This window comes from Convolutriloba macropyga, chromosome 14 (assembly GCF_964194025.1).
Source record: "Convolutriloba macropyga chromosome 14, txConMacr16.3, whole genome shotgun sequence".
NCBI lineage: Eukaryota > Metazoa > Xenacoelomorpha > Acoela > Convolutidae > Convolutriloba > Convolutriloba macropyga.
In genome coordinates, this window is record NC_134481.1 from 15,418,024 (window position 1) to 15,438,797 (window position 20,774).

General features: G+C 34.7%; 1 protein-coding gene across 3 annotated transcripts; it reads right to left on the reverse strand.

The window, feature by feature from the left end:
• Positions 1–1,630: 1,630 nt before the first annotated feature.
• LOC142353329 (uncharacterized) lies at positions 1,631–20,500 on the reverse strand. Of its 3 annotated transcripts, none has more exons than XM_075405561.1 (3): positions 20,406–20,500; positions 9,024–9,188; positions 1,631–2,047 (listed from the first exon to the last, which is right to left on the reverse strand). In XM_075405561.1, exons 2-3 carry the CDS (start codon positions 9,164–9,166, stop codon positions 1,771–1,773), a joined length of 420 nt encoding a protein of 139 aa, XP_075261676.1. In that variant the 5' UTR covers positions 9,167–9,188; positions 20,406–20,500; the 3' UTR covers positions 1,631–1,770. The 3 variants fall into 3 exon arrangements, with proteins under 3 accessions (XP_075261676.1, XP_075261678.1, XP_075261677.1); XM_075405563.1 differs by lacking the exon at positions 20,406–20,500 and adding an exon at positions 19,716–19,835; XM_075405562.1 differs by lacking the exon at positions 20,406–20,500 and adding an exon at positions 15,179–15,240.
• Between the last annotated feature and the right edge of the window lie 274 nt (positions 20,501–20,774).

The window sequence follows — 20,774 nt, forward strand, 5'->3', positions numbered from 1 at the left end:
AGCTCAAACTCTATCTCCAAACAAAACAAAGTATAATAAATCGCTAAAAGACTATAAATGATAAATGTAAATTGTTTGTTCACTTAATCCAGCATTATTTTTCCACATTTATTTTGTCGAGCGATATGTGAAATTTTGAAAGTTTTCCATCTCTTCCTCATTTGGTAGACAATTAAATAAAAAGTGGATGAGCGGGGTCGGAACATTATGTGGGAGCGTATATTACCGAACAGCCTTGTCTATTATGAGAATCCACTAACACAGAATTTAGCATTCCATGCAGTGCGTTCGTCTTCAGTATGGACATACTCTCTTCGGCACGTTAACCTGGGTGATATACGGACTCGTTTATTGCTGAGAAAAATATTTCTTTTTCATTTATATATCTTATTGTTTTATGTATTGTCATGTATGTTTGTGCAATACTTTCGTTATTGAAGATCTGCAGAGATCATCCATGCATATGGTCTTGGACAATATTTCGAGCGCACTTTAGTCTGAACAATGGTCTGGAACTCGTCTGATCAGAGGCGGCTTCGAGCGCACTTCGAGGGCACAACGATCTTCGAGCGCACCTCGTCTGATCAGAAGTCACTTCGGTCTGGGAAGGTCTAATCAGAAGCGATTTTGAGCGCCACCTCAACCTGGGAGATCAATTTTTCTCGATTTTGTAAGAAAAAAGTTCAAACCAAACGTGAATCGAAAATTTAGCGGAGTTACCACTAGTATTTCAGTACTAAACCAGTGTAAATGCAAGACAATTTTGCACTTCGCCGTTCTCTGATCATGTCGATATACCTCTGGTCCAGGAGTTCGTTGATCAGACAATTGAAAACAAACACTCGGTGATTTGGAGTGTTTTTGCATCACACAGGATAAGTAAATAAGAAAACTAAGTGTAACTCAAAGCACATTTAGATTTAGGTTGCCAATTGAGCAGAAAGAAACACTTTTGTTTCACGGCGCACATAAGAAAGCCCCCCCCCCAGCTCAGTGGCTGCATATTATTGGCACCCCCGACACATGTACTATAATTTTACCTAATGATTTTACGTAATGACACGCGCTCTGTTACTGTGGTTGGGGGGGGGGGCATAACGTAAGGGGGTTACAAACGGAAGAGATTCAGATTCACTGTCCAATAACATGGCATTGGTATTTGTCATATGACCTGAAATTGTGGGATATCTGCGATAAGTGAAAAAAAGCAGAAAACAATATGTCAGCTCACTTCAGCATCATGTATTATTTCTAGCGTGTCTTCTAATAACTTACCCGTAAAAAATGCGATGGCTACATTTGGATTGGGTTTTGTAACATTTACATAGTTTGGAAATTGTCTGTCGATTTGGGAAAACTCTGTTTTTCTCTGAATTTAGACGGGTAGACTGAGAAAATACTATGGTTTTTGACCGGACATGCTGACGAGGATTATGCTCTAAATAGACTGATTCAAGACTGTTTTTCAGCGATATATACTGGCTTTGTAATGATTCGGTACTGAGAAACAGTGGGCTGTGACTCCGGAAAACCAAATTAAGTCAACCACTATTCAATAAGTAAAATCTTAAGTAACTTTTTTTTCTTTGTAGTTTTGCTAACATTTACAGTCGCGACCAAAAGTAATCTAAGCAGCAAGTTAAATTCTTGTATTGCTATATTATAATTGTAGCACCAATAATTTTGATTTACAACTGGTTCAACAGTTAACTAGATGACAATAGATTTGATCGTTAAGTTCCGTTATTCAGCTCTTAAATAAATCAAATTTCACTCTCTCATTCGGTGTAGTAAAGCAAAAAACTGACGGTTTTGCTGCTTTGATGACGTCACCTGATCTGTAAAGATTTCAGGAACCCGTTTCTCAGCAGTCGTAGGAATCGTCTTATCATTCGCGGCTCCAATGTTCATAGTCGGAACTACAGGACCTGCGTTACTTTCATCAGCAGCGGCTGCTGCTGTTCGTTTTGATCCCTCGAATGATGAAAATGGATTTCTGACTGAGTTATCGGGGCGCCATTGACTGGATTTTTTCGTATCGAAGGCTCTAAAAACATAGGTAAAATATTTCTTAGGTTCATAACGTCAATACGCGGCGAATGTCCGAACGTGCTCTTTTCAAAAGATTAGGCGTTTTGTGGAAACAAGTGACAATATTTCGTCAACATTTTTTGTTTTGGTAGCTTTTTTTCCACGCTGAAAGTTAGTTGGTCAAATCGTGAGTTTAAGAAACAATAGATCGTGGAAAAGGCTTGAACTTCGTCGCCAGTATTCACGGATGATCAACCAATTCCACGACTTTGAGCAAGTAAAACTTATTTTGCATTATGCTTTGCTTTCAATACATAATACAAACATACAATATGCGTACAAATTGTATGGGATATTAATTAGAAGCTTAATTATCTTAATTGTTGAGTTCTATAGTTATAAAGGCTATTGCATGCAGTTATGAAAGGTTACATGACAAATTAACCAATGCCATTTTACCAAATGCCTACTTTACACAACCTTCCATTTTACCCAATGCCATTTTTGCCGAGGCTATTTTACCCAATGCCCTTTTACCCAATGCCAACATAACCAATCCCAAAGTAGCTAATTTTGAGAATTACCCATTATCTTGATCTGATTGCAATTAATGCTCTTTCCTAGTTAAAAGCAACGTGATTAAGGCTAATGACACCGCATAAACAAAATCGCTCTGCCAAAGTTCAAAGCAAATGACGTCAAGCATGCATTAACAAATGGGAAACAAGAGATCAAATTGCACTAAAAATTCGCACAGCTTTTCGGTTTTTTGAGTGCTTGCAATAAATGCTTGCAATAAAATATTTAAAACAAAAGGAACGCTACTTGTCAAGTACAATTCATTTAATCCCTTATTCGCTCAGTCTGACCAGCTTACGTGGTATTTCAATTCCCATCGAAGACAAAATCGCAGAAAGCTAAACCAAAAAAGCCACCCGGGAAAAAATGGGAAAATAGGAAAAACTAGTCAAAATCAAGGAAGCCAATGGGGCTAGTCAATAGAAAAGAAAGATGAAACAATTACTGGTACACATCCTCTTTACTGTCAAAAATGCGCCTTTTAGCTCTATTGAAACTTTGACAAAGGTGAAAATAGCAACCTTTGATTTCGCTTGTAGGATACTGTTCAGCAAACATTTTGACTGCTGCCTTTTCAAAATGCGGAAGAATTTTATGGGGTGCAACGCCCCACGTGAGCGCACTCAGGTCGACGAGTACTTTTCTATATGAAATCTCCCTTTTGTTACTGAGCAACGCATACATACACGGAAGAAAAAGCCTCCAATCTGAATATGTACGGTACATAGCTGGTAGAATTGGATAGAGGTGATTTTAAAAAACATCAAAAAGCCATAAAGAGTTGTTGGTTGTTGGCGATTTCAGATTTTCTCTGTTTCCAAAAATAACATTCGCTTGTTATCTAATTTACGGGTATCTTACAGACAGAGCTCATGAAATTGTGTCGGAATATCGAAATATCAGCCTATTATGGGTGGTTTTATTATATTCTGTTACTTTTTGCCTATTGAGGCTCCAGTTCATTGCTGATTGTGTCAGCAGGGACAATTGTGTTGCACTGTCCGACACAATTAGCTGAAGGTTGCTGACAATGATCATATTGTTTGCGGGATTCTGATCTGTTCTGGCTGTTTTCTTCATTTTGCCCTCAATTTGGTTCGCTTCAACGTGCCTAGTAAAAATTTCGTGGTTGTGCTTTTTTCGCGGATACTTGCTCGTTGGCGGTAATGGCAGTCATTTTGCAGTTGTGTGAGTTCCAGTTTGCGCAGTCCAATCCGTTTTCAATTTTGTTTCTTGTGAAAATCATTGCCGTCAATGATCAAAGTCAATTTATGTCGCTGGGACGTACCCCAATTAATTAATTAATTGAACTCATTCTATGCGTATAATTGTCAAACTTTTGCTCAGAATGATGCCTCAGAAATGTTTATTTAACACATTTTAAGTACATTTTCAATTAAGTACAATCGATTACCTTATCTTTTGTTAATTAATGACTGTTTCCTCGAAGAGAGCAGTATTATGTTCAAATTAGGCGCACTTGGCTATTTATTACCGTGTTAATTTTTGACGGGTACCTAATTGTTCAGATTATACCAATTATTGGATACCTATTGAATTTTGGCTTTGGATAAAATAGCATTGGGTAAAATGGCAGTGGGTAAAGTGGCATTGGGTAAATTGGCAGGTTGGGTAAAATGGCGTTGGTAATATGGCTTTGGGTAAAATGCTATTGGGTAATCTGTCCTGACACCGTTATGAAATATTATTCTAATATTAATTTGAATTATTTTAACAACAAAAAACGGAATCTATTCTGAAATTAAACACTATCTCGCTAAAAAAACTGGTAACTTAAGAGTGCTCGGGGATATTTGCGCAATTAACATTAATTGCATTTTGAATTGATGGCTTAAGAGTGATTGGAGAGGTATATCTGAAATTTAACTTGATCTCAATTAAAATTGATGTTTTAAGATTCCTGGGAGATATTTGTGAATTAAAATTTTGTATAAAAAATGAGTTAAACGATGGTGCATGTGATATTAAAATTAAAAGTTTAGGGTTGCCCGGGGTGATATGGGGGGGAGGGGGTATTTGTCAAATTGAAAGACTTTTGAAGTCTCCGTTAAGCCAAGATAGACCAGTCCGAATTAACCTCAAATGATTAGACAGTTAGTATCAACTCTTAAACAAAAATATCTTTGTGAAAAGTATTCGTATCGCAGAAATCAATTACGTAATAAATGGATAGCATTGACATTGAAATTGTGGAATGATTTAGATTCAGATAAATTGTGACAAGTCTTCAAGTTAGCAAAAAAATTTACGGTGTGGAAATTAGTGAAAACGTTTGAAGAACTGAACTCAACTACTGTCACAAACTTTCACTCACGCTTATAACATCAACCCTGAAGCAAGGTTATGAAAACAAAAGTGATAAAGAACAATGCATGTAAACTATTAAATGATATTCGATTTTTTTTCGAGTAACCTCAATAATTTTGGAGCATTTTTGTTGTCTTGTATCATTTTCTATGCTGCTTACCATCAACATGCCGAGCTGTTATCTACGTAACACTTTTCTTTACATAAAGTTTGACAAAAAAGACTAACGGGAGGTGAATTGTCTGACATTTTTAATAATTCTGTTGATATTTTTATTGACATTTATAGTTTTTTTTTTCTTATACCTTGTTTTAAGATAATATTTCTTTTGAATATTTTCGTTTTATTTTTTTATCGTTCAGTGATGGCGTATCGACATTAAGACGAGCCTATATACAGAATTGTATACAAACATTGACAGGTCAAGATTGCAATACAGTAAGGAATTTCTGTGTCGTGTGGCCTTTCACCACTTTCGATTATCACGTTGCTGCGGCCAATAGAACAACCATATGAGTGAGATTATCAGAAAAGAAACATTCGGACTATTTCTATCAACATTATTAGCAATAAGCAATTTTGAGCAATAAGACAACGTTGAGCATTCTGGAGCTATACGCTAACCAAAAAACAGCGTTCTCTTTTCTGTATGTCGATGTTTTTCGTTGATCACCTATAAATACTCAAGTCCATCCAATTATTTAAGTCCATAATCTTTCTGGCAGCATCCCTTCACCACTTAGCGGGCATATGACCATATAACTTTTCCCAGGTTGCGGTGCCAGACCGAAACTCGATATGTCCGGACAACCCCAGACGAAAAATGCCTATGTCCAGACCATACCAGACGAAAAAAGCCTATGTCCAGACCGTTCCAGACGTAAAGTGGCTATGTCCAAACCGGCCCAGATGGAAAGTGCCTATGTCCAGACTATCGTGCGTTCAAAACTTTTAGTGCGTTCTTCGTGCTTTCGAAGTGGAATATGTCCAGACACCCAGACAAAAAACGTATATATTTCCAGACTTTCGTGCGTTCTTTCCCAGACCATCGTGCGCTCCAAATCAAATTCATGCGTTCCAGCACCAAAGTTTTGGTGCGTGCATGTCCAGACCATCGTGCGTTCACCAGACCGAAAAATACATCCTGTGGTGCAGTGCTATTCCTTGAAGATGAAGGAGGCAGAGGGTTTTTAAAAATTAATTATTTCCATCGTGTCAACTTATTGTTAAAATTGAACCAATTTAGCCTAAAAAATTTTGGTGTAGTTTGTCTGGAAAAAACTTCGAAAAACAGAAATTTGCGATTTATTCAAATAAAGTGTTTAACAAATAGGTGTTTATATCGGACCAAAGGGTTGTCCATGTTGAATCAAATTCAGTATGGAGTGTTCCTAATGTAAATTGGGTCTAAATAAAGAGAATTTTTGCAACAGCTAGCCTATGAAAAAATTTAGTTTTTCATACGGAAATTTGCGATTTTTTCCAATAACATATTTAAAAAATAGGTATATTTATCACGCAAAAGAGTTGTTCAAATTCAACCAAATCCAGACTATCGTGCGTTCAAAAACTCTATCTCTAGACCTTCGGGCGGTCAAAATTGCCTATGTCGGGACTTTCGTACGCTCCGAACAAAAATTCGTGCGCTCCAAAATTTACATTTGTCATAAAAATTTACTGATTTTTTACTCTTTTTACCGTGTAATTTTGAACGCACGATGCCCTCTCACGGGTTCATTTCGGTCTGGAAATATCGACTTTCGGTCTGGCACCTCAGCCTGGGTTAATCCCCATAGGTTTAGTGCCATATTTTTAGATAACGTGTGCTATATAACTAAACAAGAATTCATAAAGAATATTGGGGGAGGGGGGGTTAAACTTTCTTGAAACAGGCCTCCCAAACATTCGGTCTTTTTGAAACGTAAATATAGATGTTTCAGATAGTACTCAAATCTACCCAAAGCATTAACTATGCAAACTAAATTCGTGGTCATGCAACTCATATCACATCAAAATTTGTGCTCATTCTCTCGGAACATAATTGAGCTTAATCTTGTTAACGCTGTCACATTTGATAATTGAAATCCGTCTGAACGTACACTAGCTAAGAAGTACAGTAAGTACACTTTGATAATTGAAGTCCATATACATTAAAATAGGTTCAATTTGTAAATAATCTAGATCTTTTTGATATTCCCTCGGTTGTGAATCAATTCCTGCATTATAGTTCGTGCAACAAAATTAGATAAGGATTTGTTCCGCAGATACTTGTTTGTTCAAGCCTATCCTGTGATCTAGTCTTCTATGTGCTAAATTCATACTTTTAATATTCCAACTCGAGATTAGTTATCATTTTTTGTCATGTTCTAAGAGAAACAGTAGAATAGTATTAATTTGCGATAGCATTGCTGAATTTCGTTCTGCAGATCACTGTAAACTTTAACTTGGGCAATTTTGCTCCATGAAAATGCTAATAAAACCAAATTGCATCTTGCCGATAAGAACAAACTTTTTGAAAGATAACTCTTAATTATATATGTACTAGAATAACTTACCATTTAAAGTTTAATTGAACCAAATTCAAGCAAAAAATCGCTGCCAGTACTGTCTATAAGGAAATTAAAATTACTTTTGGCTCGACATTAGTAGCACAGTAAATCACTACTAATTAATCAAATACCCATCGAAAAATGATCAATATCAGCGGTTCACAATATTGATCCAATCATATTTAGAAATTGTGGCAGTATGAACACTGAATATATTTTTTTCATAAAATCAGATTGCCCAGGTTGAGCTGCCAGACGGAAGTGACCTCTGATCATACCCAATTCCAACGAACACGTTATGTTTCCAGACCAAAATTACGGGGTCTGGGATTTGGTTCGAGCGCACTTAAGTATGATCAGAGGTCACTTCTGGTTGATAAAGGTCTCATCAGAGGTCATTTCCCTCTGGGTTGGTCTGATCGGAGCTGGATTCAAGCCCACATTATTCTGATCAGAGAGGATTTCGAGCGCAATTTGGTCTGATCAGAGACCATTTCGAGCTCATTTTTTATCCGACTTTTTGTATTTTTACTGAGAGATGTTGGCTCTGCCAAGAGGCAACAAAAATAGCATTCTGATCAGAGACTCATCTCGAGTCTAATGGCTCTGATCAAAATCAAAGGGGTCCAGCTGATAGCAAATGCCGCCCCCCCATTAAGAGGAAATTTTTATTAGTTTTAGACCACTAGATTTCTGATAGAAAGCTGTCTAAAATGATCCAGAATATCTAAGCTGTCTAAAATATCCTGTCAGAAATATCCACTAATGGTGTACTAATTTTTTTTCTCAACAGTTGGGTTTTAATTTTCAATTTTACAATACTTGTAGAAGAATACGTTTTTCCTTAGCTGAATTTAATACCGCAAACATCAATTTTTAGAAATTATAGAAATTCGTTCATAGTGAAAACCATTCATTGATAAGACAAATTTGAGCGCAATTGAGTCTGATCAGAGGTAATTCCGAGCGCACAATAGTCTGATCAGGAGCGACTTTCAAGCGCACATTGATTCTAGACATTGATTTGGGTTTGGTCTGGGCCATGGTTGCACAATCGTCTGGAAAATGGTCTGATCAGAGGTCATTTCCGTCTGGCAAGGTCTGATCAGAGACAACTTTGAGCGCACTCCGAGCGCACACGGTGTTTAAAGCGCACTTCAGTCTGATCATTGGCACTTTGGTCTGGTTTGTCTGATCAGAGGTCACTTTTGATGGCACCTCAACCTGGATGAACAGATAGTTTTCACTTCCTTTCTCAGTTCATAAAGCATTCTACATTTTTTTAAATTTTCAATTGATTTGATTCTGCTAAGAAATACAAAAATAGAAAATTTTTGCCAATGTCCTGTGTCACTTCAAAGACTAGTAGAAAACAATGGCAATTAGTCAATTTTTCAGTTTTCTCAAATTTTCTTTGCCTGATTTTATATTTTTTTCTTGGTGAAAAGAAGCATCATGAGAAGGGAGGGCGTGAACGGAAGATAATTTCAATTGTTAGGTTATAACCATGAAAAGGTGACATGTGCCACAACAAACCGGTCATCATTATCCACAGGTGTGAGGTGCGGTTGTGCTGACTGCAAACTGAACCACAAACTGTCCACATTTGCGGTCAATTTTTGTGCTCTCAACTCCACCAAACAAATAATCCACACAAACATTGTTGCAAACAGCTTCATTCTCACAAGAGACGGCTACCAGCTAAAAAAGTGAAAATTTTCTAGAAGTTATAATAACCGGTTTCAGGCTAGATAATAATGCACCTTTGATTGCCCTTAGTTTGCCCCCCCCCCCCTTCGATTTAGTCGGCAATGTTTCAGATTCAAAGGCAGAAGCAGAATGTTCCCTAACGCCCCCAACTCGTCTGTCTCGAACACAAACAATTGGACATAGACAAGCTCAAGAAAGTTTGTTGGGTCCTTAACAATAACCATAATTTAATTATTCAATTACAAAAAGGAAAAAAGAAACTTGAAAAAGCAGTTTCTATTGGGAATGTCCTGGCCAAAAATGACCACCGAAAAACAGAAAAAGACAACCTGAGACAATAAACTGCAATATAACCGAAGTGCAATTTATGAGGCATCTCAAATGACCTTGATGCGTCTGAAGCTGACCAGGGTCGAGGTTTGGCGGTGAATTTCTTGTGGTTTTTCTTGTGAATTTAAATCAGATTAAGTAAACGTTGAAAAGCAAATTCGGTGAACTTTTGTAAGAAATGCGGTGAATTTCGCGGCGAATTTTTGTAAGAACTGCGGCGAAATGTGAAATATTTTTTCATCGCAATCAACGCATTTCTTACAAAAAATCATCGCATTCACCGTATTTCTTACAAAAAATTAACCAAAAACCTCGACTCGGGGACACAGAAGTTAGGTGCTGACGAAATCTAAGCCCAATACCTGTAAATTTGAACCAAAATAGATGACAAAAGGGTTGCATTACTGTTATACAAACCGAACATTCGTAACAGAGCTCCAATAGTAGCAAAAAAGAACGAAAACCAGCATATCCAATTCATGCCAAACAGAGTCAAGAAAAAACACTGCAATTTAAAAAATATTTTACAGCCTAATCCATATCTGTTGCGTTGGCACCAAAATTTCAAACCATAATGATTATTTATTAGATGAAGTCTCATATAACCAATGCATGTGTTTCACTTAAATCAAATTTATCGAATAACGCCAAAAGCGGATAAAAAGCTGAGTAAAAAACGAGCCATTAGTGGGATATAAAAATTTTGCAGGTGTCTTTTTCACTTGCCTTCTTATTAAACTCAGATTTTGTATCTCGAGTTATAAAGAACTGACAAAAGGCATAAGGATTAAGCAGCTTTGCAATGTTGAGTTGTCTATATTTGTGAACTCTAACTATATAAAAAAAACAGCGCAAAAGTACTATTCAAACTATTGAATTCCGGAGAATTCGAATAGCTATAGTTGCAAATAAAAACGCTGTCGGCCCATGTGACAGAAATTTTCCACGACAGAAATGCAAGACAGAAATGAAATTATTATACATGGGAAATCAAATAGCATACTTCTTCTTAATTTTTGTGTGAAAAGGAACAAAATACTCAGCTTAAACTCAAACGTAAGCGAAATTATCAACCCTGATTGTCAAACAGTTAGAAATCCTCAAAAAATACAGATGTGTATACAAAAACCGAATTTTATTAGTGAAATCAACTTCTTTTAATTCACTACAAAATCCAAGCAAACAAAGCGACAGATATGATATCAACTGTAATTCAGTTTTATCAAAAATAAAACACAAATAATTTTCTGAAGTAAATATTTTTTATTACCAATCAACATGAAATGAGATCCAAAAATCAATTTCCGTTCAATTTTTCAATTTAATAATACCTTATTTATTATGAAGCATGCGTGGGCCCTATATTTTTCATTAGATGTTAAATTAAAAAATTTTGATATATAACTGATCAAGAAGTGAAAAAATGACCTCTGCATTCACTAATCAAAATTGAGAATGCAAAATCAGATCAAACTAACAATGAAGTTACGCAAGCTGAGTAATCTCGATGTGTCATGTTTGCCTGGTGGAACTTTTTCTAAACGTTTTCTAACAAATTGTTTATCAAATCATTGAAGCGAACATGTAAGAAAAAAAGAATAATGCTGAAAAATAAGCATTCATATTTCTGCGATAAATTTTACTGACACATTTGGGAAAAAACAAACTTTGGAAAAAACTATTGACGTGATTTTTCAAAACAGAACGAGCATCCTGTAACAACCAGTAGGACAATAAGTAACACTTTTCAAAAAGAAAAGTCCTTTTTGACGCCAGAATTTGCTACCAAGTACACTCACTAACTTAATGCATCATCCAAATAATGCTTTATACAAAGGCTGATCAGTGGCTTTATGAGGCACCACATGACGAGGCAACACTGCCTTTTGGTGTTCTCTCGGTTCAGTAAGTGTGTATACAAAAAGTGTAAAAATATATACATTTTTTGTTGGTCTGTTCCGAAAATAATTTATTATTATTATCAGTAATTTCATTGATGAGAATAAAAGAAAAGACATGAAAAGAACAATTGGTTATAACAAAACTGACATTTTTGAGCAAACGAGTTGAAAATAGTGAAAGGCAGAAACAAATAAGAGTAACCACGCTTGGTTTAGTGGTATCTAGAGCGAAACATCTAGATTTTTTTTGTTAATCCGGTTAAATTACAACTCAACGGTGAAAGATAAAAGTAAGAGCAACTTTATGAAAAAAAAATAAATATTATACAGATTATGTTCAAAAACCATTAGCTATCAAATAGGCGAGAAAAACTTTGACCTATTTGTCATTAGAAAACCAATTGCACTTCAGTCAGCCTAGGAAACATGACAGAAGAAAAACAAACTTGAAAAAAAACTTAAAAGAACATCAAAAGCACACGAAATCAAAAATAGCTCTGTTACAAATCTAATATTAGCCAGTATCTGAAGAAAAATAGATTCAGATATGCGTTATATTTACCTATCATGGCTTTAGATGATAAGATTTAACGGCAGTGCAACAAAAAAATGACAACAAAACTGGTCAGTACTCCAAATTCACTATTTTTTTCTGGAATTTAATTAGCGTCACATAACTCAAACCGTCAATAAGGTTCGTTTACGACACTAAAACGATCAATGAAATTCTTCATCTCTCACAAAACCCAATATAGCACAAGAAAAACTAGCAATTACAGCCAAAACCGAAAAACTTGCTTCGTGTTTTTTAACGGATTTGATCAGTTTGAAGAGAATCATTAACACAAGCTAGCAAATAAGTTTTTGGGTATGATTATGTTTTGCTACATCTTCAATGATACCCTTATTAGCATCGATACCTTTTTAGTAACTATACAGCATGATGAACAAAAGTCTCGTAAATTTCACGAAAAGTTAAAATATTAACAAAAGCACTTATTGAAAAAATCAACTAAAAATTAGTTACGCAAACACCTACTCAGACAAAAAAAAATTGTTGAATCTTTAAAGCACATACATTGCATTTAATATATTTTGCCTGAAATTAGACAGAAAAGTGAAAAGCAATGTAAAATGGCTCTAAAAACTGTGATAAAACCGAGGACATTTTGGAATTTTTGAGTTTGTTTGGAATTTGAGTTTTTCCGATGTTTTGTTGGTATTGTTCAGAAGTTTTTCCTAAATCTTTGACCAATTTTGCTAAAAATTAGAAAATAAATTGTTAACGATATTACCATTGGTATTAAATTGGTGAAGTTGTTGAATGATTTGAACCAATTCTTTTTTGACTAAATTTTGGCTAAGTTTCCAAAATTCATTTTTTTTTGATATTTTCATGGCATCATAAATGTCTTTTAGCTCACTTCGACAAACTAACCAGCAGTGCAGACATAAAATTTGTAAAAATCATATTCATTTGCTGAGATTATGGTTTTTGTTACCTCTGATTCCCCAAAAAGTGTTCAAAAACTATCAATTTGAATTTTTATCGTCAATATTTATTGATTTTTACTTAAACTGAAACTTTTTTGGTACATTAAGATTTTCTTTTGCCAAAGTATTCATTAGGCAATTATCTGAAACCATGGCGTCTTTTTGCATTTGCGCAGCGATAGCAGGGCGGCCGGTTCTGGTCTCATTGTGGGTTTTTGCAATGAAAACTGACACCAATTCTATTTGGAATCAATTGCTCTGTCCTTGTTGAAACATTTTTGCATTTTTTTTGTCCCAATTGAAGACAAACCTGTCTTCATTCAGAGGTTCAATTGATGAGATGTTCTATTTATGTTCAATTGAGCTGAGCCCCAGAGACCCAAAATGCAAATACTGTCTTTTCTGAGTAATTTTTAAATCAATTCTTGAGTTTGCGAGCAACTTTTCGTGAAAATTCAAATTCAGCTTGTATTCGTTGCTTTTTTTGCCTTTTTGTGGTCTTTTGACTTAGGCTCACGATTGACCGGTCTTATTGGTTTCTTCTAGTAACAAACTATTTTATCTCGGTTGTTTTAAATCTCTGGGTAATTCTTTTAAAACAGATTTTAAGTAATTTGTTTTCAAAAAAGTACTGCTTTCTTAAGCTTTGCCTATTTTTATCCATTATAAGTTACAGCGTAGCCTTGGGAATGCGATGAGTCGCATTGTCTGTCAAATGAAAAAGAATATACGCTTCACTGCAATTTTGTTACTTAAATATTGGTTTTCGCTTCAACACAACGAGTTCTCAGAACTTTTTTTCTCGTTTTGACCCTTTCCAATTTGTTTGGTTCTTTTTTGCCATTATGTCGGATTGTCACAATAATGACAATTCACAATTCACATTTGTGGCGTTGCAAAAGGCTCAAATTATTATTTATTTTTGTGAATAGATTATGATTTTAAGGGCTTTTTGTAGTCGTATGACGTTCTGGATAAAAACAGGTCAGAACAACTTCTTTTTGAGTTATAAATTAAGCCATTTCGCTATTTCAATTGATAGCTAATGGTGTTCATGACTTTGAAAAAATTTGTTTCCAAAATGCATAAAGGTTTTTTAACATTGCCCCATTTTTTGTCTACTTGTTATTTATTCTCAATAAAAAATGGTTCTCATATATTTTTCAGTGATATAAAACTCAGTATGTTTAGTTGCAATTTTTTTATGCTAGTTTGACTTTGTCATTAAGTTTCTGTTTAGAAATAGATTAACATTAAGTTTCGTCCTAATTTTTGATTTTATTTCGTTTTGTTGTTGTTTGTCTTGTCTCTTAGTCTTCTTAAGGGCAATTAACATTGGCTCTCTAATGAAGGATTATTTGATTTGTTAACAGTTTAGTTTTAAAACATTGTTTTGAATGAATTCACTATTTTTTTCGAGCATTTCATGAATTTTTGAAAGTATTCTCTCTTCCTGATTTGGTAGACAATTAAGTCAAAATTGTGTTAGAGTAGGGTCGGAACACTATGGGCAAACGCCCTTGTTATGTTCTATTTTCAATTTGTGTCGCAAGTGCTGAATTGATTTCTCGATAGTTTGAACTGACGAGAAAGTTCTGGTTTACAGGTTTCCTTTCTATAATGTGTTGATTGTCTTATATCAGTAAGATTTATTTAATGGTTATACAATATGCGAGTCAAATGTCTCACAGGAATGATAAAGATTCTCTTGAACCTCTGGTACTACAAATTTTTCAAACCCAAATTCAAGATAGTTTTGCAATAAAAAAACTAAAAAATGGCAGTTAAGCAATTATCCAAACCCTTATAAATAAAGTTTAAAAATCGCAATCTTTTGGTGGGTAATTTAACAGAGCGTTATGATCAAAATCAAAAGCAGAATTGTTTCAATGGCCAAAACTTTTTGACGAAAACTGCGGAAAAATTAATTCAGAACCTATTAAAATCAGTAAAAACATAAAAAACAAAAACAAATTTTTGCTAAGAATAAATACTTGGTTACGTTGCATAATACTACTTATAAGATCTCATTAAGAAAACGGAATAATCTTTGACAGCATATTTTTAACGTTAATAAGGAGTACATGTTGATAAAGATTTAAAACATTTTCTATTTGGAAAGAAACTCTTAATTTTTTTTTTGCAAATTTCAGTCTTATGTAATTAAATATTGCTTTTATTAGACCAATAGACAAAAACTGTATTTGGGACACAACAATGCAAAAAAAGTTGATCAAATTTTATTTCATACTTCACCTTGAATTTTTTGGTTCACAGATGCCTGTGAACACTGGGTTGTAGAATATGTTCGTGCAAGCAGTGTCAATGTTAGATGAATTATGACTCAGCTTATAAAACCGCAAGAATTGCTTCCAGTTACAAAATAAAGGGTTGAACGTCATAAGACAAAAGTCATTAAATTTCATAATGTTTTACAGTGCTACGTCCAATTAAGGATCTAAAGTTGAAAAAAAAGTATTTTTATGACGCTTGTTAATTAAAACAGGTTTACCTAAAACACGGTTTGCAGGGAAAAACTGCTGGGAAAGAATGAAGCTTCCTAAGCTGAGGTTGTGTCATATTTTTTCTAATATTACTGTACTAATTGAATTACGTCAAACTGTCTCAATCGTTTCGGTCTACCATAACATGTCACATTTTACCAGACCATCTCAACACGAAATGCCAATGACAGACAACATTTTTTCTTTGGACAATTTTTATACAAAAACACTAAGTCGTCAATCAACCTTTTCGTGGTTTATTGTTGTTCTAATGTTGTTTATTCAATTAGGTTTTAAGTAATCATGCACCAAAAAACGATTAAAACAAATTTCTATCGACCCAGAAATTGACAATTTTGATTGCTGTGGAACAAGAATTTATCATAAATTTCAATTTTCGCAAAAACAACTCATTCTACCATTAACAGAAAAAGCATTAGAAATCGAACTTTGTACTTTACTGCTAGCTAAAAAATACTTTGATTAAATTTACAGCCGCTGCAAAGTTTTCAAAATTCTGGAAGAATTGGAACTTAAAAACTAAGCTAGAAGACACTTAACGAAACGCCCAAGTCTCTCTATCCTGTAGCCAGCTGGCTACAGCTGGCTACAGGATAATTCTCTGTTCGCTTAAAACTCAATTTTTCATTTTTTTAAGTTAGTTTTTTGAAACATATTTTCCCCTCCTTTTCATGATGTAATGAAAATTTTCATTAAAATTTAATTCCATAGAACTCCCTTTTATGAAAGTTCTATGACCACAACTTTTCATAGACGCCATAATATGAAGTTGTAATTTTCTAACTTTTTGAATTATGGGATCCACCCGGGAGGGCTACGAAAATTGCTCTCTGATTTATATCTGAACTAAACGAAACCACCAAAATTTTCAGAACGTCGTTCAGGCTACAGGTACCGTTACTGTGCTAAGCATCTGAAAAAGAGACTTTGCTACTTTTCAGCCTCATTGATGAAGTGGAGATGTAATAGTTGACGTACGATGGCTACATGCTATCAGAAAGGAAACAAAGAGTACATTTTAGTAGTTTCATAGTATTTTTTGCCGACTAAACCACCATTATTCGAAATACCTACATGACCAGATGAAATAAAGACCCACAAATGGGCTTTAAAAGGAGATTAGATATAATTCAAAACTTTCGTTAAGGAAAAGTTTAGCAACTAAAGTTACCCGTGTTGAGAATTTCGTTGGATTCAAACATAGGAGTTGTCGGTTTTTGTGGGTTTCACTTCGCCGAAGCCGATAAAGTCCTTACGTTTTTTTTCGTCGTTTTGATTGGTTTTCGTCGGTATTTAAACGTAAGAATATTCGGTTTTTGCCGTTTTAAAAATCTTACAGAAATTGCAGTCAGTCAGGATTCGAACCTTCGCCCCTAAGTTTTTTCCACCTTCTCCTCCACTGGACCATTATTCACTTAGTTTTACTCTACTTTTTTTGTATTTAAAACAAATTGAGACTGACAATACCAACAAAACTACGCTAATCGACCCTTCTTACATTAAATACCGATAATACCGACAAAGCGACAATAATCTACAGTTCCTACATAAAAACCGAGGAAATCGACAAAATTCGACAAAAAACGACGTTTCTTGCGTCGATTTTGTCGCATTTTGTCAACCCGGGAAGCTAAAGATGGAAGGGATATCACGCGAAAGATGTTTTGGATCTATTCTGTTTTGGCCCCCAGCTTAGTGGGCTTATATTTTTTACGCCCCAAGGCGCACGTGCTATTTTTACATAGTAACCTGCTATATAACAAAATAAGATTTGCAACTTGGGGGCGTAAAACACTGGGGGGGGGGCAAACAGAATAGATCCGATGTTTTTGTTCTAACAAACGGAACTTGTTGTGATTAATTTGGAAAGTTCTAGATCAGGCATCCATTAAGTTACTCAACAGGAAGTCTACTGACGCTAATCAACAAAGTGAATGAACAATCCAGCTGGCCATATTGTCATAGGATATTGGGGTCTCTTTGTTTTTTTTCGTTGGAAGCTAAATTCCCCTCTTATTGAGGTGCGCTCTTTTTTGAGCTCACTAATGGCCGTCTCTAGTCCTCAATGAAACAGAAGAGAAGGGACATTACATAATACCCTTCGCAGGTGTCCTTCTACTGCTCTCTATCTCGCAAGGTTCTTGCTGGATTTAGCACGTTACTGTTCCGACCCCACTTTTGGGGGAAGGAAACATGTACCCAACTGGGTCTTTTCAGTCTTTTTTTCAGTCAATTTTGGCCGATTGATATATTTATCGTAGAGAGGTGTGAGTAGTATTACTGGAACGACCTTCAAGCTTAGAGTGTGAACTTAATATGCTTTTTTCAAAATTTCGTCATTTTCGAGGAGTTCTCGAGGTTTTAAATTACTTTAAACATTTGAAAATTTCACAATGATTTTCTTCCCAATTTTGGGGGATAATTAAAAAAACTTTTGCCTATTATTTAGCTATTTTAAAGATTTTGCGTTTCATTAACCCTGAAGTCTATTCTTTGCCTCATTGCGGTTTATTGAATTAAAACAGTTGTACTTGGATTTATATTCAATTTTCGGTTATCCAAGACATTTTTTGATATTTTTTGCGGCACTTTGACTGGTTTTGGTTCTGTTTCTCGTTCTTTTTCTGGCGTTGTATACTAATTGCAATAAGCATGGTTTATCAATGAGTATATGCAGGTGTTTCTTCTTGGTTTGCGGGTAACTAATGATTTTGACATGAAAAATAAAAATTTTCATTAAAAGTCTTATATACATTATAATTTTTGGCTGCTTATGTCGTTTTGTTGCTGAGTCCAAACACTGACAGGCCACATTGGAGTTTGAATGAGCTCTAACAGACATTAAAAAAGGTATGAATATTTTTTATATTAACAACATAAAAACTAATTAGGTATGAATATTTTTTATATTAACAACATAAAAACAAAGTTGCCTATCGCTGCTTCAACTGCAGACAATAGAGACAAGATTGAGGATCAGCGAAGCCGTAATATTATCTGCCACCGCATATTAAAGAGCTTCCCTTTTTTGTTACGGCCTTGCAAGTTTCAGATGATCCTGAAAGCGTCTAGAAAAAAATATGCTTATCCGGAAAACGCCTGAACAAAGAGGCCTTTCTACAGATCTTGCATCTGAAAAATTTATTTTGCAAGGTCTCACAAGACCTCTTGAAAGATTACGCCCTAAAAATCATTATTTTGTTAAGAACGAGCGTGGGTGTTTTACTAAACATTGACGATTATCATCCTAAGTAAGATTGATCGCCAAATCTTGATATGTTACATTTTTAATATTTCGACAAATTGATCAACTTAATGAAATTTGACAAAAACGTTCAGTAGTTTTTTGATAATTAGGTTTAGTTGCAAAAATGAGCCACAATGTCTATATTATGGGCGTCACTCAATGCGCCTCCCTGAATAAGAGTTGATGGCTCAAGTTGATGGCTCAGGTTTATTCTGGTGAAAGCTGTCTGTCATATAAGTTTTGATCAAAATGGTCTTCGATAATGACTAAAAAAATACTGTTCGTTGATATGTAATTATGAAATATCACTCTTTTTAGTCAGCAAAATCTTTTGGATAAATTTAATACATGCGCAAAAATGCTTCAAATCGAATTTTTTATCGCTTTTATCGTTTTTATGTTTGCCGCCTTTGAGCATATATTGCTCTATAAAGAGATGAGAATGTTGCTCGTATGTGATTTGAAAGGAAAATAGGAGTGATATAGTGATTAAGGCAATTAAGTGATAACTAAAAACTATTTTGTTCAGTGGAATCCGATATCCCTAAGTGTGCCAAAATGTACATAACAATGGACTGTACTGAGGAAATTAAACTATAAATTTTTTACAAGAAATTAGAAAATGAAACAAATTTTCTTTCCGTTTTGCTGTTGCTACTGAACTCGTGAAAAAGCAAGCAGCTCGAAATTTACAGCTCCTGATTCAGTCTCTTCGTTTCTTCGTTTTTCGAAATTTTTTTCAACAACAAAAAATAAATCAAAAGAATTTTCTCTCTTGCCTTAATGCTAGTTTATATTGCTAGCTAATCTTCGATTGCAAATGAGTTGGATAAATTTGTTCGCCTAATTTTTGTTTGATCAACTAAAATTTTATACTGTACCAAAAGTGATAAAACACAGTAAAGCTTTATTTTGAAACCGATTCAGGTTTTCTCTAGGTTGAGATAACTGTTTTTCAAGCTCAATTTATCAGAAATGAGAATGAATTAAGATTAAAAAGTATTTTGCTAATTTTACTCACCTTCTTCAGGTGAATATACTCACCGGGCTATTTTTAAAGCTGAACTGTTGAAGAATTATTGAACTTTACAAAAGTCTGCGAGAAAAATGACTGACATTTAATAATTAACTCATCTGACTTTTTGCTAGGTTTACCCGGCGGCGGCGACGGTTTTTTTGGTGAGGCGAATACAAAACATTTATCTGCAAAATTAGTAATTAAACCCGAGCCACAAAATGTGAAAGAGTAACAATGTTTGACAATTGTTGTTTAACCCTGTTTATCGCCATTCGGTCTATGTTTAAACAAAAACCTTTTTTCTTAGTTTTCAATTTTATGTCTCCGTTTATCTATGTCAACCTTTCAACTGTAGGTACTAGACTTCAAAGGTTAGCGTCATTACAAATATTGCAGTGAAGATTGCAACTGGGGCAGTAAAAAGTCTTATTGTATTAAATTATTAGCATGCCTAATTTTGTCACAGCCCAGACCGTAGAGCCATAGTAAAACAGTAATGACTAATCGTTTAACAACAGTAATAAGCTAAATCAGTGCTGTTTCAGAGCATTCTAAAGGAAACCAGAGCAAAAACCTGTGCTGTGAAATTTCGTGTTACAAACTGAAAAATCTCATTGCAAGCGAATTAAAAACCAAAAGTTTCATTGAAATCGTCAAACATTACTGAAAACGTATTATTGCCTCTATTATTACCCTTAGAGGAAGAGAGCTGGATAAAACATCTGGTCGTAAATCTTGGGTAAACAACAGAGTTAAAAAATAGCTTAGGAAGAAAAGTTTATTTGAAAAATATTTAGCTAACAGAATGCCGCAAAACAGGGATTGTTTGAAAATACAACATAATAAAACAAATCGCATAATTAGTAATTGTAAAAAGGCGGACTTTAAATTTTATTTGTCAAGTAAAGATGATGGTAACAAACGTTTCTACCGTTTGATGAAAAGTCTAATTACAGAAGCACTGACAAACCAAAATATGTCGCAGAGACCAACTCTTGACGAAATGAACAAACTCTTTAGCTCCCTTGGGGCAAATTCAAATCGCAACAGCGAATCTTCTAC

What these genes read in the sequence shown, in the direction of transcription:
- LOC142353329 (XM_075405561.1), bottom strand. Translation starts at nt 9,166, where the DNA reads ATGAAGCTGTTTGCAACAATGTTTGTGTGGATTATTTGTTTGGTGGAG. An exon ending in CCTGTGGATAATGATGACCG is followed by an intron (nt 2,048 to 9,023) that starts GTTTGTTGTGGC and finishes CTATGTTTTTAG; the next exon opens with AGCCTTCGATACGAAAAAAT.